The sequence below is a fragment of the Martes martes genome, assembly GCF_963455335.1.
Source record: "Martes martes genome assembly, chromosome: 3".
Taxonomy (NCBI): domain Eukaryota; kingdom Metazoa; phylum Chordata; class Mammalia; order Carnivora; family Mustelidae; genus Martes; species Martes martes.
Window position 1 is genome coordinate 29,542,798 of NC_137890.1, and position 25,264 is coordinate 29,568,061.

Here is a 25,264-nt window from a genome sequence, read left to right on the forward strand (position 1 = left end):
AGGTTTCAGTATTCCTATCCACTCACTAGGTAAGGTATATTCCAAATTCTATAACCATCAGGATAAATGAAGTTATTAGCAAAGTCACTGAATACAGTATCAAAATACAAAAAGAAAAAAAAAAGTATTTCTAAATACCAGCAAAGCAGAAACTAAACTTTAAAAGAACACTGCCTATAAAAATACTTAAAAAATCAGATACCTAGGAATAAATTTAACTATGAGGCAGAAAACTTCCACCAAGAAGCTACAAATACTTTGGTGGGAGACACGGAAGAAGATCAAAATGAAAAGGTGTTCCAGGGTAGTGAGTTAGAAGAATATTATGAAGATTCCAATTCTAAAATTTATCTACGGTTCCAGTGACCAGTGACCCCAATCCATATCATTTGAAATGAAATTACACAAGTTACTCAGGAAAAGCATCCTATAAATTCTCCTATATACAAAACCAATAACTATTCAAGGTAACTACTCGAGTACTTTAAAAGAAGTGGAAAAAACGATGCGAGTTAAAACAAAATCCCAATTGTACAAATAAGAAAACCAGAATCAGAAGAACATATAACTTACTCCAGAACTTGTGATTAAGACCCAAACTCAGATTTTTTTTTTACTGCAAATCCAGTGGCCTTCCTTCTGTATCCCGTTGCCTTTTCAACATTATCTTACCTTTGTGTTTCCCAGAAAGTAAAATAGCCCAGAACTAGGGATCGTCAAGATATAAACCCAGAATGTATACATAACAATCACTTGGAACACTTACGAATAAAAGTAAATGAGAAGAGAATCCTGAGATTTGACAGAAGCGTATGACTGACCTTCTCTTACACAGCAGTGCTCTGAAGGGTTTTTCTTCTCTCGTTATACTGCTTGATTTTCAAACATTGACTTTTTTTTTTTTTAACATTGATGAATTGGAATTCTGTAAAGAAAAATTTCCCCTTCTCCATTTATATATTTTGTCCATTAAATATGGACCTGTAATTATTTACTCTACTGGTTAGAATCTTTTTGAATTATTTTTTTCTGTGGCCTCAACTGTCACAGATTTGGTCCCTGGGCACTTCAAGGCATTTTCTATGTCCTTCTGACAAATCCCCATTAGTTTCTGAGCACTTCAGTCAAAACTGGCCACTTTCTGTTGTGGACATCCACATACATTTTTCTGGCACTGAAATCATGCTATTAACCCACACGGAGTCAGAGTTAACAAAAATTCCTAATCATTACCACATTTGCTACTGTCACAACTCTGTTTTCCCATTCTACGCTAATACTATGGACTCCTGCACTCAACTAGAGAGCTGTGTGCTCACCTCAGTTAAATTTCATCCTGCTCTATCTGGCCGGCTTCCCCAGCTGCCTCACAGTAAAGTCGCAGCTCTCCCGCCACCCTTAGCAACCCTTAGCAAATTCCACAGGTTGTCTTCTGAGTCTTGACACAAGTTGTTAATTCCAGTATTAACAGATCAAGGCCTAAGATAGCCCTAGGGCATTCACTTACTCATGCATTCAAACCTTCCCGGCAAACTCAGCAAATACCAGGCAGGATGCCAGGTACAGGGCGCAGAAAATCAGCTAAGCTAGGGCCCAAACCCAGAGGGAGCCGATGAGCTAGTGTGGACGATAAATACAAAGACTAAAATATGACACACGGAAAAAGGGGAGCACCAACAATCGAATCCATCCTAGATCTGTTTCAGAACTTTATGGGGAAATCTGTTGAGGTCATCAATGGAGCCTTTTCAGAGGGTGTGTGGTGTTTGCGCTGCAGGATAAAAGTAAACAGCAAAGACTGCATAAAGAAAAAGAAAGAACAGCACACGGGAGTCAGAATATGTTTGCAGTTTAAGGCATAAACTCCGGGGTAATCAGAACAGTTTCTAGCTCTATTCCTTCACCTGCACAGCTTTTACTGTTACTTTCTCTTCATCTGCAAAATGGGAGCTAGGACAGAAACCATCTCATAGGGTTACTGGCAGAACTAAGTAAGACAACAGATAAAAACCAGTTAGCACCGTTCTTGCGCTCAGTAAATATTCCCATTTTGAAATGAAAAACGGTCCCATGGGGCAAAATACCACTTGAGCCCCAAAACTGGACTCAGGGAGGAGGGCTTCAAGTCACTCTGGGTGCAGATTTAGACATCTGGCTGATGACTCCTGGTCGGCCCACTCTGAACACACTTCACGTCTCCTGTGTTTGGGCCACATCATTATTGGGACTGTGACCCTCAGTCTGCCTGCCAGGGGTCATTCTCAGACTTAATCCCAACTACCCACATAAACAGCATGAGTCGGAATGGGAGGGGGACACCTGAACCACCACATGCCCACAGAAAATAAAAACACGTGCAAATGAGATTTCACGCTCACTGCACTGCTCACTGCTGGGTAAAGCATACAGAGAATGAATGACAGACTGTGTAGTGAGCTGAAGGGGAGCAGATAAATACTACTCTACATGCTAAAACAGAGGTTCATTTTGGGAGGAACAAAGCTCCGGACTGGTGAACAAGACCAAAGTAACAGCGAGACTGAACAAGTGTGCTTTCTTCAGAGGAAAGGCATCAAGCAGATAGAGCTAGAAAGAGGCAGACCTGCGAGGAAAACAGAGGTTATCTTTGTTTAGACAATGAGTGAACAAATGAATCATCCTGTAGTACTTCTACTGCTATCCTTGGATAGTGAAGCTGAAATATAATTTACTAATTAATTTATTATATTATGTATTATATATATTATATATTACATATATAATATATAATTATATGATAATATATAATATATATTACATATTATATATAATATATATTATATATATTACATATTATATTACATATTATATATAATATATATTATTATATATTATATATTATATATAATATGTAATATATATTATGTATATTATATATAATTATATATAATATATACTATATAATATATATCATATATATTAATTTATTAGTAAATATAATTTACTAATTAATTTATTAACATATGCACTAATGAAAACACTAAATTGTATGAAGTTAAAAAATGAGAAAAATTTCCTGCTATGTCCTCAAAAGAAAAAAATGGAATAGAAAGATATTTTTCTAATTGTGTTACAAATGAAACTTACAAAAAAAAAATTACAAATCGTCATACTTACTGCAAGACTGTATTCTCGAAATCCCGTTTCCGGCTCCATGCAAGCTCGAGTCAAAACTCTGACTATTTCTCACGGTGACTGGAGAGATGGCATTGCTGGTGACAGCAGTTGTACTTGGCATCCGAGCTAAATTAGGCATACTTCTCCGGAGTTTGTCTAGAAAAGAAAAGAATTTTAGTTAAAAATCATAAAGCTTATGCCAATTAAAATAGTAGCTTTCAAAAGTAAACATAAATGAATATGCTCAATAACACATAAAAATTGTCATGTGTGTTATGAACTGTAACAAGCTAGCATGGAATTAACCTTCTGTATGAACACACACAGTAACTCCAGGAAGGTTCTACCAAATATACTGTTTAAGAAAAAAAAAAAAGTGTTCCATGAAAAGAAGTAGGGATTAGCTAATCAATTAGCTATTTGTTTCTATACAGTAAGTGGATAAAATTGTATCAAAGTGACATTAGAGAATCCTCTTACAGCCACATAGTTAGAAATTGTTACATATTCATTAACACAAAAAACCCGGAAGAGTCAAAACCAGCACTTACTTTATCTTTTGCTAGCATATCAAAATGGGAAGAATGATTAAAATTCTACCCTGATGTGTTTTGAGATACCCACTCATCACATCACATCACTATGACCCCATTAAGTTCTGTAACTAGGAGTCTGCCTCTAAACCTCCTGAGACCTGAACCAGAGACTGCTTCCAGTCATTCTCCTTGCTGAGACGGCGTTCTGCCACAAAGGGGCAGCAGAGAGCCGCCTACAGACCTCAGTGCCGCTGAGCTGGGAATTCAATGCAGGACTGCAACCTGGAAAGACACAGGGACCCCAAACTAAAGTCCGGGTACCAGGTCACTCACTCAAGCTCAGAAAACAAAGCATCTTATTTCAACACCAAGCCGAACACCCCCGCCTCCCCCGTTCAAGTACGAAACTGGATTCATTCCTTCCTCTCCTTCACACAGAGCTCCTTCCACACTTACTTGGACGGGCTGGCTGCCCTGACCAGCAAGCAAGCAAGTCCTCTAATCTAGAAATTGGGGCCATCTCCTCCGAATCGCCCCCCTTCTATACCCTCATCCCCAAGTCCTGTCAGTTCTGTACAACAGCTGATGAATGTCCCACTGCATCTGGTTCGGACCTCACCATTTACCAGCCACATTGTCATGAAACCCTCTTGCTTGTTCTCCAAGCACCCTGTCCTGTACCTCCGACCAATCTTCCACACGGCCTGCTCTCTTCCTAGAGCACAAGCACACACCCAGGCACCCACTTAAAACCTTCCGATTACTCTCCCACCTTCATCTGAAAGCCCCCGGGGCATGGCCAACGTGAGACCCTTCAAGGTATGGGCTCCTGTCCTCCTTCCCCAGCCTTATCTCCTGCTACTCCCACCCCTCAGCCTACTGTGGCTCATCCCACAGTGGATGAGCCAAGTTCCCAAATATTCCACACTCTCCAGCACCTGTGATGTGCTGGTCCCTCCACTTGGCCACGCTTGCCCACTTTGTGGAGGGAGTGAATGAATACGGGCACCAGAACTGACTGTGTACATACTCTGTGCCAGGCATGGTAGCTGTTGGGGGTACGGGCAGTGTACAATATGTACAGTCCCTGACTCTGAGTTTTATAGTCTACACCAGGGTTTCATAATCTATTTTTCCATCATCGATCCCAAGAAGAAAACCTATAAATTTAACGTTAACTCTTTTTTTCTCCCAAATGGAATAAATATTGAAAATAATATTCTGAAACTGTGAAACATTTTAAACTTCAGAAGACCACCAACCATTGTAACATCTCATGCTTTTCACACATGCCCCACCTGCCTCGATAGTTTCATTTTTATTGGTCTATACCCTGAAGCACAAAGAGATACCTGTCAGGACATTCAGGTTTTGGTCACTTTCTTTCAAGCTAAATCAGAAAACAAATGATGTACTTGAACACTCATCCAAAATGTGTCCAAACCAAGCCCATTTGCACTGCTCATTCTATATCACTTATACCCAGCCTCTGTAGCCCTATCCAGCATCTTTTGCCTCCTTGGGACAGTCTAGGGAAAAGACAGAAAATTAAACAAATATAGTGAGTATACTTACATCATAAGCGTGAAAAAGTATAATAAGAAACTGTAGAGAGGACTAAGATAGGAGACCAGAAAGAATTATATCGACCTCACTAACTTCTATACGAGCTGAGGAATCTACCACCTCCATACCATGTCCTTACTCCCTGTGCATACTTCTAGAGTAATTATGCTCAGACACTGCCAGTGACTTTTAGATTTCTTGACCATTTTCCTCATTATCTCCTTGAGGCCTGCTTTTAACAACCATAGGCCTTGTATTCCCAAATTCTTGTTAAAGTTGCTAACCCCAGGCAGGAGGCATTTAATACATTCTGCAAATGTTGTTTATGTGTATGCTGGCCAAGTGTGTGGCAGGAGAAAGGAGAGAGAATGGATAAATCTTAGAGTCAACATCTGGATCTTCTGAATATCACGATAACTGGCATGAAAGGTGGGTCTCTCTCAGTGCAAGACTAAATTACTTTGATTATATATTTAAGCTGCAGGGAGGCACAGGGAAAGAACTATATGCCTTTATTTAGAATATAAATTATGTTTCTGTAGTTCTAAGTTTCCAAACTATTTACTATAAAAGTTTCCATATATCTAGCTGAAAGGTAATATCATAAATTGCCTGTTTTCCACCTAGATATACTAGTTGTTTTCATTCTGCCAAAATTAATTCACCTCCATATTTAAACACACACTTGTTTGTGGTTGTTAAACCACACAAAAGCTGCAGACATCTTGACATGTGACCCTCTCCCTCAATTTTAATATGATGCCATGACTTCCATGAAGCACACGCGATACATTTTCTTCCTGATATTCTGAACTTTAATAAATTAGTTCCTAACTATGACATTCCTTAACTGCCACTCTTTTCTTTGAAATTTTAAATCTGAAAGTACTGAGGTACTTTGAAATCTTAGGAAGCGCCTAAGAAAATTCTGTAGAATCACAATACTGTCATGAATGTAAACAAATTAACAATAATTTTTAATAATCCATACACGAAATTTTCCAAACATCAAGAAAGTCTTTCTTAAGCTTTTTCCCCCTAAACCATGAGCAATGAAGGTTCACGCATTAGATGTGGTGGTTAGGTTTCTAATCTGTTCATCCAGACGCATCTGACTTTCAAAACCAATCTTTATTCATGTGAGCATCAAGTCAGTGTCACAAAGCTTTAAACATGAAATACGCTCTTAAAAATAAAGGCTTCCAAGTGTGAATATTTAGAACATGACTCCTCCGGGAGCTTAGCTGTGACCTCCAAGCTGTGTCAGGGACCATCTGGAAATGAGGTACCCTTTCCTGTCAAACAATTTGGAACATATTAATGATCATATATACTTTAATATTCAAGGAATCAAAAATAACACTCTATTTCTATCTTCACAAGAAATCAGCAATTTACCCTCAAGTACTGAGACGCAGCAAGAGGCTGGAGGAATAGACCAAGGCAAGAATTTGAATGAGTTTTCTCATATTAAAGTGGCACCAGGACTTACCGCTGCAGGAAAACAGAGACTAAAGAATCTTTGGGAAGGGAGATACTCAGTTACCCACCAATCCAATCTGGCCTTCCAATCAATACAGGGTGCAAGGGAGGGCCTCGAGCCAACAGTGCTGACATCACACCATCGACAATCCCTGCCCAATCGACTCCCCTTACGTTGAGTAAAGATCCTACAAGATTTAGTCATTTTTCACATCTGGCAAATGATTCCAAATATGCTCCTTTTAATTCTTTACCCCTATAAATACTCTAGTAACTTTTAAGAGCCCTCCCTTCTGAATCTAGGTAGTGTAGGAGCTATGGAAGCAAACATGCATTTCTGGTTTCTTTTTAATTATTTTTAAATGAATCAATGATTGAACAATCATTCTCTGCTATCCATATTATTTTGGTAATTTAGAATAATATTTGATAGTTTCCAAGTTATCATTCTTATTACACAATTTTGCTCAAATGATATTCTGTGGTAAGAGATGAAGGCTCAGCTGAGTCACACACATACCCACACACATATATATGTGCGGGGAGGAGGGGCAGAGTGAGAGAATTCCAGGCTGGCTCCACACCCAGCATAGAGCACAACGTGAGGCTCAGTCTCATGACCTGGGATAACAACCTGAGCTGAAATCAAAAGTTGGACCCTTAACTGACTGAGCCACCCAGGCGCCCCACTGAGTCCTATTTTTTTTTGAAAAGTGGGTGGGAGGGAAGAGAGACAACCTTTATTCCCTTTCTTCAGTACTTTTACTCCAAAATAACAGTAATTATTTCGTTTCTTCCTTAGGTTGGGAGAATATGCACCAGGTGGTTTGATGCGAAATTATACCTAAGTTTTCTAAGAAGAGGTATTATTTGGCCACATTAATAGCCAAAGAAATCAAAGTTCACAGACCTGAGAAACCTTTAAAAGGTGTCAGTGGTAGGAAGGGACTGGACTCCTGAGCCTGTGCTCTCACCGCTAAGTTAAGTGGCACAAGTCCAGTCCAGACGACTGCCACTGTAGTCCATTTTCCTTTGTATGTGGAGACCAGAGCTTTAAGGAAAAATAAAACTACCACAGTCGGGACACTAAGCGGTGATAGGTCTCTGCTTTCCTAACAGGAACCATCATAGCACAGTTCCAAGGAAACCTAATCCTTTTCACCGTGGTGTTTGGTGTAAGGTAAAACCACTTTTCTAAGGTAAGACAACGATCCGCTGACCACACTGATCAAGACGTGGCACTGGCACCTGCGGGACAGCTGGGCTGGGCTGTTCGAGGGTATCTGACAAATAACCTTTAGAACAACAATTCTTAGGGCCCTTTTCCTCAATTTTAAAACGAGGCTGACTTTCATTAAGCACATGAAACACATTGCTTTTTCTGATATTATGAACTTTAGTTGAGTTACTATGACATGACTTAGCTGCCAATTTTTCTTTTAAATCTGGAATCTAAAGGTCCTCAAAGGGAAATTATGACTAAATGTTCAATATTTTCAAATGATCTTTCAGTTAGCATGAAAGGTATAAGTACAGAAGGAGAAAAGGTGAAAACTAAAAAAAATGGTAACATGATCACGAATACGATCTGTATTTGGCCTTGCAGTACTTTGAAGTAAGCTGTTTAATCACTCCTGGACCCAGAAACAGTACTATATAATAATTAGAAGCTATAATTATAAGTATGTATCTGGTTTATTTCTCCATGTTGTATGGGATCTGTGGATGAAGTCTGGCTGGTCATTACTGTAAAAGCATACCAGGCTTAGAAGAGTACATAATTGTTCTCCCTACAGTCTGCTGGAGGTCAAGGACTGTAAGTCCTGGAAGACAAACGGCAAAGTGGGAGAAAGGAAAAAGTACAGGAGAGGACATGTGCTCTGACCCGCCTGTTGACACTGGGGCAGACCAACTTCCGGTTAGCAAGCCAAGTATCCGCCTCCTTATCCCTCCTGCTACACAAACCCCACTTCTAGATGTCAGAAGGAGAGACACATCCAGACTTGTCCTTAATCTGGATGCACATGGGCATCACTGTGCACACTCCCCATTCCTCACTCCATGCTGCGAATAGGCCGGAGACTCAGCTGGTGGGATAGATAAGGAGCCACGGCTCCGCGTGGCGGCCTCCACGGGACTCCCCTGTGAACTCCACCAGCACCCCCTGCCCATCCTGCCCTGAAAGAGCCACCGCACAAAGATGCCCATGACCCATTCTGTGGTGGCAACATCACAGTGTTGAAGCCCTAAGTCTGTAAATCTGGGACACGTCATCAGACGCTGGTCAGTTTTAGATTTTAACTTAGACCAAACTGATAAGGTCCTAAAGACTTACTTCATCAGTTTGGGCAATATTTACTAATTATTTACATTGACCTTAAAGCCATTTCCTACTACACGTAAAGCTCAAAGCACATTAAAGTCCACAGGGCACATATAACCTACCTCCACTGGTCCGATTTGGTTGCTGATCTGGAGCTTGGGCTTGAGGTGAGTAATACTGTTGCTGCTGGTAATTATTTGAAGGAAAATACTGGGAACTGGGGCTCCTCCTACACTCCCGAATGCTGGAGAAAGTCTGTGAGTGGGGAATGCCTCTTTGGAAAGGTGAACATCTTGGAAGACGAGGCTGCGGTGGTGGCAAATGATCAAATTCTTCCTCGTCCTCCAGACTGAAGCGGTCATACTCTTGATCGCTACACGTCCCTTTTTTTCCTGAACTCAGTGACACACTGGAGCTATGTCTGGACACAGATGCTGAGGTGGAAGCGTAATCTTGCCTGAGACCTGGGACAACAAGAAACAGTATTACCTATGGAGACAAGTCAACCTAGCAAAAATTAAGTAGCAATGAAGTATCAGAAGAAAGTGTGTGCCAGGTAAACAACTCAAATTAAGAGCCGTTATCTTGCTAGTGGTTTATTAAATCCCAAGAAAACAGACCCATTTACCCACCAAACAGGTGTCCAATATTATACTGTTCTGTTCTGCAAAAAGACCGCCCCAATTCCAGAGAAGACTAGATATACTGCCACAGTTCATCAGTCAGTGTCTGTCAATTTCCCCAAATGATCCCTTCTGAAATCTGGAGAGATACTTAGGAAAAGCTATGCGTCATCACTATGAATAGTATGTTATGACTTAGATAATAAAAATAATCATATCTCCTACCAGGGAGGAACTCCTCCTGTCCCTAGCCCCAGCTTTCCAAAGTCAAAGCAAAGTTCAAAACCCAGGCTACAAAATATTTTCTTACAAGGTCGCTTCTCTGTCCTACTTATTACTATCTTTTTCAAAGCATACTGACACTTCAATAGTTTTGGGTCATCCCAAATGACAACCATCTAAAAATAGTCAAACTGGAAGTTTCTAGTTATTCACCTTATTACCAACAATTTCTTAAAAGCAGGAAGTGACATTAATCGTTTAGCCATATGTTTTCAGAATAAGTTGCTGTTACCTTACTACTACTGAATAGTAACATAAAACCGTCTCTTTGCCCCTCAAAATGTATCTTCTGAAACTCTCCATAATCATTACACTGTATCTCATAATAGCCTTGACTAATTCTGAAAGCAGGAAATGGTCATGCTTCAATGAAAGGATAGTTGGCTGTTTCTACTTTATGCTGACCTGAAAAGATAACTCCAGAACACGCCTAGCCCCATCCAGTGCTTGACAGCTCACTGTTCCTCTTGATGCCTTTAATAATAAACACCCTTGCCGTAGTTCACTCCTAGATGACAGGTTAAATTTACTGCAGAACCAGTGATAAACTGTCCCATTTCTAATTATCTTCTCTTCAATCATTATTTATCCTGAGAAGTTTATTAATGCATTGTAATTGAACTTATATTAAGATAACTATACCCTTACATGCAGTTCAAACAACTAACACAGAGACTGCTTGTGCACTCTGCCCAGCTTCCCCCAATAGTCGCATTCTGCAAAATTACAGAATAATATGACACCTGGGATATTGTGATATAAACCCAACTTTTTTTTAGATATTCCCAGTTTTACTCAGTACATGGAAGTATTAAGTCCTCTACATTTTATCACCTGTAGGATCAAATATACCACCAGTATCAAAATATCAAACAGCTCCAAAAACTCACAAAACACAAATATCCCTCGTGGTGCACTTTCATCACATCCACCTCCCGAGATCCCACATCCTGTCTGTAAACGCCATCAACCACTAATCTGTCCTCCATTTCTAAAATTTTCTCATTCTAAAATGTTATAGAAATGGAATTATGCAGTCTGAAATCATCCTTTTCGCTCAGCATCATTCCTCAGAGCATCATCCAAGATGCCGTCGGCACCAACAGTCTGCCCCTTCCTGCTGCCGAGTGCACGGTGCCACTCCAGGATACGGGGAGCCCCAGCCTCATGAATTATGCACCGCCCGGAGGGCATCTGGGGTCACACCATTTCGGGGCTATTACAAATGAAGCACCACAAACATGTACAGCTATTTGTGCGAACACAAATTTCTGCTGTTCTGGGATATGTGCCCAAGACTACAATTTGCTGGGGCCTATAGAAATTGCGTGTTCGGTTTTTTAAGAAACAGAGTTTCCATAGCAGCTACACCACAATGTCTTTATATTAATGCGTTCTGATCAATGTCTTTATATATATTTGTACATCCTAACACCTTCCAATGCCCATGAGAGCCTGAGAAGCACTAACTGGCCCACGTCCAAGGTGGGGTGGTATGAGAAAAAGCATCTAATGTTTACCCATTGCCTGGGGAGAAATGCCTGAGCCTCCCTGCCTCCTTACATTCCAAGCAGAAGCCTCTAGTTCAAGTTTTCTACTTTAAAAAGAACGTACTTTCTTCTTGGAGACGAGCCATGATCTGAACGTCCGTGAGATCCTGTAACTTATATCCCATGGAGATAGAATCATCTTCCAATTCCGAAGTACTCAGCTCACTGTCTATAGAGGACTGGGGGCTGAGAGGGGAGCCCCTGGAGCTGTGACCTAAAACCCAAAGCAAACAGGTTTATTATTTAGCCTGGAGAACGGGGTCTACATCATGCTTGAGAATTCCTGTATCAAGTCAGCAATTTTTTCTCTAGTTTCATGTCACCCAAAAATGACCAACATATCACTATTTAACAGGGAGACAATATGCATATCTTTCACATGTCCATAATAAACATAAACAAAACAATTTGTTTTTTCAAATTCAATTTTCACAGTTAAAAAAAAATCACTCTGTACTATACAGCAAGAAAAAACTGTTAAGAGGGTAGATTGAGTTAAAATTAGAAAATATACATCTATCACCAATGCTGAAATCTGCATCCCATTAGGTAAGTATAGATCTAAAGGCATTACATAAGAATACATATCCATGTTCGCTTTCAATTAATAATCAGATATGCTTATCTCTAGTAGTAACTGATTTAATTATAATCAAATAAATTTTTCTCAAACAGGTACAAGCCATGCTCTGAATACAAGTATCACACAAAAAAGACCCGCATAGATACACAGAAGCATACACAAAACCTTAATAAAGGAGGAAGCACAGCAGTCACAGGAGACTTGTAGTCATCCACAAAAGTAAAAAAAGCAACAACTTGGGTAAGAGAACGAAGGAAGAGAGGACCCAAAGGGAGAAAAGCTGTAGGAACGGAATCACACCAGTGTGGACACAAATAAGGAAAGGAAGAGAACATCATCTCACAAAAGGTACTGTGGCTATTTTTTCTGTGTAGCCCTGGCTTCATTTAAAAAAAAAAAAAAAGTTATCAGAAAAATAAAATTAAAAAACCGAAGACACAAAAGCCTTATCTTCCTGAATCCTAACAAAATACCTGACTTGTGTTCAACATTGAATGTTAAAAGTATATGTTAGGCATTCGGAAACGTCACCAGACACATATGTCTTTGCTAAGGAACGAAAACTGCCTATGACACACAATGGAGAGCACGTTACTGGTGCTAAAACACGGATTGCTGGGCTCCTCTCTGTACCCAAAGTGTGCAGCACACACTGTCCAGCACAAGATCGCCCTCCACTGTCCAGGGAAGAGGATATTTATGCTGTTCTTACGGACTGACAAGGCAAGCAGCTAGTCAAGAAGTTGAAAGATTGATTACCTGTTCTTTCAGGTGTTAGTATTGCTTTATTTGAGGTTTTAGAGAAGCTGGGAGTATTAATGCCATTGCTATAAGGGCTGAGTCTTGCAACAGGACTGTAAGGAAAAGCCAGTGAGACCTTTGAAGAGAAGGGATTCCGCCATCGGCTCGCTGTCACAGAAGCAGAAAATAAACAGCAGCAGTTAGCTATCCGGAAGCAGATATTGATTTGTCAGAGGGAGAAAGGGAAGAGGTTAAAAAAAAAAAAAAAAAAAAGACAAAGCAACTTTTCATAAAGATATCTTAAATGACTTCCATTTATTAAGGCAGAAATATGTAAGTATAGGCCATTTGTGAATGCCTATGGATACCTTCATTTAAGAATTAGTAATCAGCTTGATTAAAGCCAATATGCCTGTGTAATAATGAAAACTTGTTTTGAATTTCTACATTAGAATTTTTTTTTCTACTCTGTATTTCTGCACAAGGATTTAAGTGTTTTGTAGTATATATAAAAGGTGTCTTAAAAAGGTCAAAATTAGAAATTGTGGGGAATGTTAATATTAACGATATATGTCCTATATTTTTTTGTTCCTAAGATTAATTTCCAACCCATTTAGTATCAGAAAATGTTGGTCAAAAAATTTTTATGGAAACCTGCTCTTGGCTTACAGGACAAACCTAACAGGACGACTGCCTTTCTGAATGGCCGCCATGAGTCCAAAACAAGACTTATGGAAAAACCATACAAAAATCACAGAAGGATCAAAATTTCATGACAGCTATTTTTGATGGCAGGTGAAGAGATTAGCTGGTGATTTGCTGTTTATTTTTTTATAAAAAATATTTTCCCAGTTATCTGCATGGAACATGTGTTACTTGTGTAACATTAAAGATAGGATGATACATACTATTACATCAATACTTTAAGAAACAAAAAGAAATATTACCTATAGTGGGCAAATGATTTAATTCCTACATTATTTCACCTGGCCTATTTAATTTACTTCCCTTCTCCCATATTGCCAGCCCCTGCTATTTCTAAGTCCTAGTGATCATGAAAAAGACCTCAAATTGTAAAAACCTAAGTCACAACAAACGTCACATACTCTCCCTTCAAGGGATGCAAATTACTATGCTAGTAACATCTGTTTTTCTGAACAGCAATCATTTCAACATGTACTAATAAGCAGGACAGGAGGCAACACCTAACAAATACAGAAGAGGTTAAACTTCATTTAAAGCAATAACTGGGTTTGTATTTGCTGGAAATGAGACAAAACCTGGAGAAGCAAGTGTAGAAAGGACTGCTGTGACAGGCATGCCCCAGACCACTTTTAGCCAGCACTGCTAATGCGCAGAGAGCTGAAAAGTGTTCACAGATGGGCAGTGGGGTGAAGAGAGAGAAACTGTGCCATGTGGGGAGTCGAGAAAATAATCGGCTTCCAAACTGGGATTCTTAACATCCTTGCAAACTATCACCAAGGTGATTTAAAAGAGCAAAACGTTTCCTCTTATTTCAGCAAGAGTTCTTGAGGTAATAAGTACCATCCTATTCCAACAACTATGTAAAACAAAACAAAACAAAACCATTTCCTTCTGTAGGTGAACGAGCTAAACGAAGAAACTGCATTCACAGTGACCCCACTTAAGGAACTCGCGAGTGTCTGGAAGGGGCCACTGTGGAGAAGACTCGTACCTAACTCACACCAGTCACCTCACTTCCCCGATATGTCACTAGGCCAGAGCGGAGACCCACAGAGCCAGCATTGCCAGTCCCTTCACTTCTAGATACGTGAACCTCATCCCCAAATACCCTGAAAGATGGGGGTTAATACGAGAGGTAGCCGCTCCCACACCTTCAATCTCTAGGACTGCAACTTTCTCATTAAAATTCTATATTTAAAAAGAAAATCAATAGCTCTTTGTGACGGCTAACTTGCTTAACAGATGATGTTTGATCACTTGCCAGGCAAATTACAGTAACTGCGTGTTCTCACCCACAGATGCGGGCGACAATGCATCCCAAGTAAACAGCATTCACTGCTCGGCACAGTAACTACTGTGCCCCAGCCTCCCGGCACAATGGCACAGTGATTGTGGTTCTGACAGCAAGATCCCCACTAAGAACACAATTAGCATCTATTGCAAGAAAGAATGCTCTACATTGTCCTTGGCAGGGAGGGTTTTAAGAAGAGGGAGGAGAATTACCATGGGGGCAAGCTAACAAAACAACAACGTTAGAACACTGCCCAAGGCTGTGGCGAGTAGGAGAGGGGGGGAAAGGAGCGGAAGCCATCACATCCTAGTTATTCTTCACTATACTGCCGAAGGATTACACGAATTACAACAGGACGCATTTTTATGTTTGTTTGTTTTTTGAGGAAAACTCTACACCCCGATGTGGTGCTTGAACTCATAGAGTCACATGCTCAATCTACTGAGGGAGCCAGCCAGGTGCCCCCAGGAAGCATGAGAGCATAAAACAAAAGAATCTTCTACAGAGCCATTTTATCTTTTTTCAATTAATTTAATGGACTTTTCATATGAGGATGGTAAGTTATTTGAGAGGCTCAGTGATGGTTGCAATGACCCTAAAAATGGAATGACAATGCTGTTAAAGGAGAAAGTCGCTAATAATGTTCTGAACAGCAGTTATGTTTCCTTATGCTCCAACTACAAAGTGCTACCTGTAAATCAAATGCTTTTCAAACTTGGAGGTGGCATGGACTCCTAATTTTTGGTTCTATTCCAACCCTTGAAGAGCAGAGCTGGGCCCAAACACCAGAACGCACTGAAAGTTTTCATTCCCAAATACCTTAAGTTGGACTGCCTCCTGGGACGCTCTTTTCCACATGCTCTCCCGTCCTACTGCAGCTTCTGGACCGAGATGCTCGCCACCTTGCCCCAGATGCACGCCCATCTACTCCTCAGCCAGCCTGTGGCTGCCACCACTGCCCCCTGCCAGCCTGGCCCCCACCACAACTGCCCCCACCAGCTGCCCCCAGCCACTGCCCCCGCCAGCCTGCCCCCCCAACACTGCCCCCACAGCCTGCCCCCCCACCCCCACTGCCCCCCACACCACTGTCCCCACAACCTGCCCCCCACCACTGCCCCTACCAGCCTGCCCCTCCAACACTGCCCCCACAGCCTGCCCCCCCACACCACTGCCCCCGCCACCACTGCCCCCCACACCCCCACCAGCCGGTCCCCCACCACCACTACGCCCCGCCAGCCTGCCCCCTACAAGCCTGCTCTGAACTCAGAACCACAGCTGCGTCTGTCGGATACTACTGAAACTGTATTTCTCTCCTCCATTAAAGTACCACAGTGGCTCTTCACAGCACACAGGACCCTTCCCCACCGCTGGGCCCTGCTGCCCACCTCTAGCGTTTCCGGCTTCCTTGCTAACACCCGCAGACAGCAAAACCTTCTACAGTGCCTCCCTCCTCTAACAAGCATCTTCTACTGAAATAAATCTGATAAAGTACTAATGTATGGACTGGTCCCTCATTCTTTCTGCCAAAATAGTGTCTAATGGTCAATCATTTTTGGTACATCTTTAAAGTTGCCAGGCTTAAAAAATAAATTACAAATCTGTGAAGCTATTTTTGTACATCATTCAGTATAATACACCCCCCAAGAAAAAGTTTAATTTGATAAATGGTCCAGTGATGATAAAGAGCAAATTCACAAAGGACAGGATAGGTTTAAGAAAGAATCTAGGGGTGCCTGGGTGGCTCATTGGTTAAGCCTCTGCCTTCAGCTCAGGTCATGATCTCAGGGTCCTGGGATCGAGCCCCGCATCAGGCTCTGTGCACAGCGGGGAGCCTGCTTCCCCTCCCCTCTCTGCCTACTTGTGATCTCTTTCTCTCTCTCTCTCTCTCTCTCTGTCAAATAAATAAATAAATAAATAAAACTTTTTTTAAAAAAAAAAGAATCTAAATTTAATTCTCTACACTGAAAACTCTTAATAAAATAGTGCCCAGCAACAATGACATTCCTTCCATTCTTACCTAGATTCAGAGAAAACACAGTAAATATTCAAATTTTTGTTGAATATATAGGTCTCTGCATATAATCAAAATCAAATTTAAGAAAGAATACGACTTCGTTTATATAAAAGGAAAAAGAGTAACTGATCTAATGAGAAGCTCAGTGACAATCCTCAAACGATCGGTGCTCCATGAAGCTACGAGCCCAACAATAAGGCAGGGCTAGAATACTTTCCAGGAACAATCCTTCCCAGACCTTCTTCTCCCCACAGAGAGAGCCATTCAGTACCTAACACACCGTCTGGCGTACAGTAAACAGTCGAAGCCGAGTTTCCTAAGATTTCCTTACTTCAAACCATTCTACCATTCCTACCTTAACCTCTAAATGATTCTGCTCAACTTTTTAAACTTATTAACTATAATTCAGTATATACAGTATCTTTGAAGATAAAAGTTAGTTTCGACCTTTCAGCCCAGCTAGATAGAGACTCCATGAAGAAATACACCTGTAGGAGCACAATTTTTTAATGCTTCCTAATAACTACTAAGTTGTTGAACTTTGTGTTCATGTTCGTGTGAACTTCTGGTGTTCAGCTAAGTGATTTTATATCACTGATGGCTAGGCGCTACGACGGGGTCACTGACCCATCAAGATCAAACAGGGGTCGCGCTCTCACGACGAGCTCATTCCTGCAACGCTGCATGGCACAGTTAAGGTGAAGGGTTGTGCCGAGAACACGAGTTGGCAGGAAACCATGCAAGAAGGCAACACAGCTTCCTCAAATTCTTGAAATGCTACCACTTCTTACAGTCAAAGAAACTGTTCACCAACAGCTAAGAGAGCGTTTCGTGGAATTTCTATCAGTCCTACTTCCAACGGTGTAGCCTCTGAGTTAGGTGAAGCAGTCAATCCTGAAGGGCAGCACTCTTACTTTTTCTGCTGGCTTCTAACGGTGCATTTCTAATCAGGGCCTGTGGTCTGAACGTCTGTGTCCCCCAAAATGTGTGGTGACGTGCTAACCCCCAAAACAGGAAGGTATTACAGGTGGGGCCTCTGGGAGAAGCTTACATCCCGAGCATTGAACCCTGGTGAATTGGATGAGTGCCTTACAGAAGCCGCCCCATGGAGCTCCCAAGCCCTTTCCACACATGAGGGCACAAGGAGAAGAGCACAGCCCGGCAGAGGGCCCTCCAAGCCCGAGCCTGAGCCCGGACCCCACCAGCTCCCAGAACTGCGAGCCATAAAACCACTGCCATTTATAAGCCGCCTCCTCTGTGGTATTTTGTTACAGCAGCGGGAACACACTAGGATACAGGAGGAGGTTTCTCTAGGAAACAAGCCCTCATCTCCCCTACTTCTACCCTTTCACCCCTCAGAGGAAGACGGTAAAGGCAGAATCGCAGCTTGTAGGACGGTGGCTCAGTCTAACCCGCCACATCCTCTTCTCTCTCATGCGAAGCAGGAGATCCAGGGTCATCGCCTAGAAGGCCAGAATGATCCCAGAAAGTGTGAAGAAATCAGTCTAGAGCAGCCCTATATGACATGTTCTACTTCTTCAGTTCTTAGTAAGTCTGATGAAAACTCATTAAAAACACATTTCAGATCTGTTGTATTAAAATTCACAGAACTGCTGTCTAAATAAGTCTTAAGTTTGTATCTCTTTGCTCATGGCTCCTCTCAGCTACCCCAATTTATATTCTTCCTCATTGCCTAACCCAGGATCTTCCTTGAGAGACTGGCCAACTCTTACTGGAATCTTCACAGGCAAGACCCTGCGTACTTACCCCTGAGCCAAAAATTTAAAAAAACAGAAAAACAAAAAACGTGAAGTTCTCCAGAATGCCGCAGACACCCGATATTTACAGAACACCTCCAGAGTCATTCCTTCATTCAGATTTATCCACAAATATTAAAAGAACCAAAACCCAAAAACATGAAAGGTCAGTCTCCAGCAATGATGCAAATATGTTTCAAAGACACACACAGCACATGGTTATCTCCCTGCTCCACAGTTGTTCTGAGAAATCTGGCCCTGATGCTCCCACCTGCTTTTTAAAATTCGTTTCTCTATTCATTTGAGCAGGCCCCGACCATGGGGCTCTAACGTACCAGATGCTGCCGATACGGAGATGGATAAAATATGATGATTGCTCACCTCCCCCCAACTCCAATTTCTGAAGACCAGCTACTGCGGAAGGCAGGCCAGTCAGATACGCACATGACGTGACAGGGAAGTGGAACAAAGGCACCGTGAGGTACGCTCACGCAGCGAAGATGGTGACTCACTTTCTGAGGGAGTCCAAAGACTTCGCCAGAAGACATTATGTTCAACATGGCTCTTGAAGGTTGAGGGCTTTATCCTGAGGGTACAATGCCATTCCAGGCAGAAATAACTTATGTGAAGCCAGAGAAGCAAGACAAAACTGTGCACGGCCAAGGAATGGCAAATGAGGTTCGGACTGAGGCACGGGCTCGGGGGAGGAGAGCTGGGGCTGGAGGGCTGGGGCCAGCAGCTTCTTACTGCCCTTAGGAGGATGCGCTTTAATATTCAATTCATGTTCTGACTGAGAAGCAGAAAGGCATGGTTAGATACACGCTTTATGAAGAGGACATAAATCATCACTTAGAAGATGGACGACATGGGCAGAGAGTGATGACGGGAAGACCAGTTAGGAGGCTTCACAGCAGAGCTGGTGAGACATCACAAGGTAGCAAACTAAAGGATCAGCAGAGCATTCGATGAGAACCATGTTAACTAAGCCACAGCCAAGCTGAAGAGGAGTCACTGGTACCCTAATAAATACAGGGAATGGAGGAAAGGCGGCGGCCAAAGCTAATGCCGTGGTTTCGAAGACACTGCTGCCATCCGCTAAGATGGGCAATGTGAGATATGCACGCTCCAGAGAGGAGAGATGAGCCGTCTGAGACAGTTACAGGACATGCCTACGTGCCAGTGACGTAGGAGTTGAGAGTTCGAGAAAGAAGCTAGAGAGGAAGAATCTGGGGCACATGAACAAGCAGGTGTTAGATGAAGCCACAGGCAGGGATGACATTGCCCATGGGGAACGTACGTAAGGAAGGGACTTAGGAACATTTACGAGTGGATAAAGGGAGACTCAGTAACAGAGACCAAGAAAGGTCACTGAGAGAATTCAGGACTTCAAGGATCATCAGAGCCCCAAAACTCTAACAGTAATGAGGGACTGCACCCTGGAAAGAGCAGTTAACATGGGAATTACTGCAGAGAGGCACCACAGGATCAGGACTAAGAAACAGCACCCGTTGGACAGCCGGGCCACAGAGGGGAGCAGATTCAACAGAGGAGCTAAAGCCGAAATCTGTGTTACAAGGTCAAGCAGATATAAGATGAGGACGAAAAAAATAACTCTTTCTAGAGAAATCTGGCCATAAAAGTAGGGAGCAACAGGGTTGTAGTTTGCAGAGCACGAAATTCAAGGGAGGAGTGTTTTAGGATAAGGGGAAAGACCAGCATATTAATAGAATGAGAAAGGAACAGAAGCGGTGGAGAAAACAAGAGTCTACAGAAAAGGGGGTGCACCGACGTGAGGTCCTGGACACCAGGAGGAATGGGAGAGAGAGCGAAGGTGGAGCGAACAGCCTCGGGAAAACCGGAGGGTTATTTCCTCCCCCTCAACTGGGAGGCAGAGCTAGTGAAAACACAGAGAACGCAATAATGGCCTCCTTGATCTGTAAATTAGAAGGCAATAAACGTGCTCACAGGCAGAGGCTGGAATACAGAACCAGCGTAATAGAAATGGCCTGGCCCCCACTGGAGAAGTCCAAGTGATGGCCCGGGGGGGACTGTAACAAGGGGCGAGTCTAAAACGTCACTTGAAAGTGTTCCTGTTTAGGTGGCTGACTACTGTACCCTACTGACTGCAAGGCCATCTGCCACTAGGAAATTTTAGAGGTCTTTGGTAAGATCTTGGTAAAGGGAGTTAAATGAAGGGCTAGATGGCTGTATTCAACACCAGTGAAAATCAGAGATCACAGCAACAGGCTAACACAAGGGTGGGCCGACGTTTCCTATAAAGGGCCAGCTAGTCGTCATGTTAGGCTTTGCTGGCCGTTCAGTCTCCGTTGCAACTACTTCATTCTGCCATCACAGCGATATGGCAGCCAAAGGCTACACGTAAAGGAATGTGACCATGCTCCAATATAACTTTATTTATATACACTGAGAGTTGAATTTCATAAAAAGTATGGGTCATAAATTTTTATTTTTTCCAACTATTTGAAAACATGAGCAGCATTCTTATCTCACAGGCCATATAAGAACAGGCTGAAGGCCAGATATGGCCACAGTCGGCCAACCCCTGGGCTAACACACATACCAGTTCTATAATATTCACTCTGGAGAACACACAGGATTAGAACTGTATTGTAAGGGTATTTCAGGTGTTGGGATATAGCAATGACAGCCAATGGTGTACTTCTTTATTGCAATTTTTCATAACTTATTAAAGACCAACAAAAGATTATAAGGAAATTGGCCTAAGAATCCAGATACCAGAATTCCAGTCTCACCCTGCCACATGCTGGCTCTCCTATGGAGCAAGTCATATAACATCTTGGTGTTTGCAGGATTCCCATGTGACAAGGCATGTTTGTGGGACAACAGTAAGTAGGGCTGTGGCAAGCACAGGAAAAAAGTTTGCAGTTTGTGGCATGCATTCACAAACTATAAAGCATTTTTTTTTTTAAAGAAGCCTACGGAAAAGTTACAGCTAGCCGGAGGAAACCATACTCTAAATCCAGAGGGGGAACGTTCTAGAAGCTAACTAGGAGAAAGGAGAGTTTAAAAATATTCTGCTCCTTAACTCTGAATTCTCGGGCATTTTAACCAGTCTTCTCAAAATGAAGGGCATGCTTTCTACATCATACCTTCTTATACTAGACAATTTCACAGACTCAGTCTTTCCCCAGCTCAGTCAGAGGCAAAGTACTAAACCCTGAACATTCCACAGTTTGATCAGTGTGGGTCAACAGTGCTCACTTATGTATCCCAAGTGTCATCTCAGAGGAAACATATGTTCCAAATGCCACATTTTAAGAAATATGGTTTCTTCAAAACCACAGGCTCCTAAAGTCACGTCTCTGACACTTAAATAGTGGTGTTCTTTACCACCAAGTCCTGGAAAACAAGGCCCGAGGAAGAAAGGGGAGATAAACGTTCAATCCTCGGCTTGTATTCCTTCTTCACACAACAGGTGGGCAGGCCTCAGCACTAAGCCAAACAACTGGAGGAATTCCATATATGGTCTTCCACTCACACCAGCGACAGAGTGGTCTCAGATCAGGGAAGGGATGGGGGACACCACATCTTTTAGTACCTGTTATTCTCTTACGTTGGCAGGAAGTTTTATCTAGACCACAGCATTTTGACCTAAACCCACACAACACCAGGGCAAGAAGACTGTATTTTCACGAACCAGCCTCTCGGTTATAAACTTCCCAGGTGAACACATTATGTTTGTCCATACCTAGAGGCCAGAGCCTACAGAAATGCTTGCATATTGATGTGCTCGAATGTTTGCGCTAACCTTAAAGGAATTAGGGAACGTAGGTAAAGACAGCATTTTACTGGTTCACTCTTATAAACTGACTGCCCGGACAAATACATGTCTTCTTGAGGGGCTCTACATTCACATTAAGTAAGCACTGTGGACTTGGCCCCAGCTTGAGCAAACCCCCTGGGGCAGGAACATATGGCTTGCAGCTTATCTGATCCCTTACTTTTACTGGGTAAACTTGAGAAGCATTAATTTCTCCACCACTCTCCATGACCTAATGAATATGCACACGGGGGCTAGGAAGGCCTACTGCTTCTCCCAACCAGTGTTCTCAGCACTCTCTCCCAGACAGTAACAAAGTAAAGAAGATGCAACTGTTATGCATTTGCCAGTATATTCACATAAGGAGAAAGGCTATGGAACTAGTAAACCTCCCTCCCTAATTGCTATCCTTAGTGAACATTTATTCAGGATAAGTTAGTTGTACCCATTAGTATACTTGTTACATGTCCATATATGTACCTGTGTTTGTTACATGTTAACACATACTTACGTTCATAAATGTGTTTGTGTTACATGCTAATATACATTTTATGTGTTTAAATATTTATGTAAACACATAGCCCCAGAACACTGTTAATACTCAATATTTAAACTTGCAGTTGTATTAAAAATGTAACAAGTTACAAAAACATGACTTACACACCATCTTTAAGAAACATCAATAAAAGAGGTCATTTACCCCTATAAATAATACCTAGAGTTAATTAATTAGGATTAAGTTTTAAAATGTGTGAGGTTTAAAAGAAACTAAGGGATTGTATATGTGCAATGACTGGCAGATAAACATTTATAAATGTTTACTACTTGAATGAGTTATAAAATTTCACCATGAAGGAGTATTATTTAACTGCATTTATTCCATAGGGATCCGACTTTTACAATTATTCTTGATCTTGAATTTAATGGGTCAAACGTTTTCTAGGTCTTAGTAGTGAAGTAAGACATGCTGGTTCAAGTGTCCAGTCGTCACCATGTAACCATTGGACTTTTTCTACTTCTCAGGCCATAACCAGTCCCAAGACCACATGCCAAATGCTCTTCCCACTGCTCTGCTCTGTGGGTCTTTTCTAACCAAGACAATGATCTAAGAACTGAAAAATGAAGGTTGGAAAGGGGATATTCTCTGAACTGTCAGCTAACATGTTTTTACTTCATCACTGGTCAAAACAAAAGAAAAGCTGTCAGCTCCAAGCACACATGGACCAAATTCAATGTTGCCCATCCCTGGAGCGAGCTCTGTCTGCAACTGCACAAATGATCAGACTTCCCATCTCCAATTTACGGGGGAGATTAAAAAACACATCTGACTTCAGCAGTAATTACTCTTCAAAGGCATGTTTACAAATGCCCTTTTATAGACCCCATTTTTCCTTAGACTGGATGACTATGGCTTTAATCAAATGTAATGACAGTGAAAATAGTCACAAAATGTGAGAAGTCAGCCTTTGTGAAAGTCCTAATTTAACCTGAAAAGAACAAGGGAAAAGAGTGACCTAATCATCTGCCAATGATGTGATGTTGTCATGCAGATTCTAGACAGTTGCTCCTAATTTGGACGACAGCCACCGTCAAGCCATGACTGCCAGCCAGAGTGACTTCCAAGCTCCACATGGCTGTAACAAGGTAAGTCGAGGAAGACGCTACAGTCCAGTTCTACAAGAAACAGGCTTGATTATCTCATGTCTGAAAACAGTGTGTTTCCTCTTCTGAAAGGATAGACTAGACCACCAGTTAGAACCTCCCTGCCCTTGACCATGTCCAGTGTGTTAGGAAATGCGAGCCCCATAAGCTACGAGAAAGCCCTGTGTGCTCCTGAATACGAAGAGTAATGGAAACAGAATTTGTTCCTTCCTCTTCGGTATCTCCTGGGCTAAAATACTCTTCTTTCAATAAGGGACACAACACATGTGCTTATAGTCCCATGGGAGAAAAGGCCTCTGACCCATTAGTCTTGAGAAGCAGTAGAAAGTAAGCATATATAATTAAGAACTTAGATGAGGAAAAAACTATTTTCTTGGCCATGAAAGTAATGGCTGCATGATTTTATTAAAATGCCTGCATATTGGGGTGCCTGGATGGCTCAGTCAGTTAAACACCCAACTCTTAATTTTGGCTCAGGTCATGATCCCAGGGTCATGAGATCGAGCCCTGTGTCAGGCTCTACATGGAGCCTGCCTAAGATTCTCTCCCTCTCCCTCACCACCAACCCCCCAAAATTAATTAATTTAATGCCTGCACATGGAAGAATATTAAAATATATACGAAGGTCTAAAACAGGAATCTCTTTCTCTTTCCCACCCAGATCCACTTTCCCGGAGTTTTGTTTGGGAACTTGGGGACAATTCTGTAACTACTATGTGACTTTCAGCAGATAAACCAATATCACCTTGTTGCCCCCCGATTCGTGACAGTGAGAAAGTCAGATATTGAGCCCATGCTAAATCCCTCTTCTCTTTCACTCCCAACTCCAGATCTCACGGTTCTGTTGTTACACTGTCAAGGACTACTAGTTGCCCATTCTGTTGGACAGCTGTGAACAGGACAACTTTAAGGTGATCATTAAGCAACACAGAGGTGGCATTTCAGTGTTCTGATGGAAGCTTCGCTGACTGGGGAGCTGAGTATGGTCAGAGGGGCCAGGGAAAGGAAAGGACTTGTCCGGCACCAGACCCCAACCACTGAGCGAAGAACGTCACAAGCCTTGAGAGCCTACCCATTTCCTCATCTCCTTGCTCATGGCCTCTCCTGGGGCACCTCCAGAGCCACTCTGTTCCAGACTCATGGATCTCATGTCCTTGTACTTCCTCCGCCACTGAAACAGGGTACAGATGG

At 42.1% G+C, this 25,264-nt stretch overlaps 1 protein-coding gene across 4 annotated transcripts in view; it reads right to left on the reverse strand.

Moving 5' to 3' along the window:
- The window catches only part of SLAIN1 (SLAIN motif family member 1), a gene marked incomplete at its 5' end in the record, with an annotated part of 59,187 nt that overhangs the window by 4,596 nt on the left and 29,327 nt on the right, over nucleotides 1-25,264 (reverse strand). For 2 of the 4 annotated variants that reach the window (XM_080799675.1, XM_080799673.1), the window contains 4 exons: nucleotides 3,157-3,312; nucleotides 9,186-9,527; nucleotides 11,583-11,732; nucleotides 12,861-13,010. In XM_080799675.1, coding sequence (XP_080655801.1) covers nucleotides 3,157-3,312; nucleotides 9,186-9,527; nucleotides 11,583-11,732; nucleotides 12,861-13,010 — 798 coding nt within the window. Of the gene's footprint in view, nucleotides 1-3,156; nucleotides 3,313-9,167; nucleotides 9,528-11,582; nucleotides 11,733-12,860; nucleotides 13,011-25,264 lie in introns of all 4 variants that reach the window. The other 2 variants (XM_080799674.1, XM_080799676.1) reach the window with 2 other exon arrangements.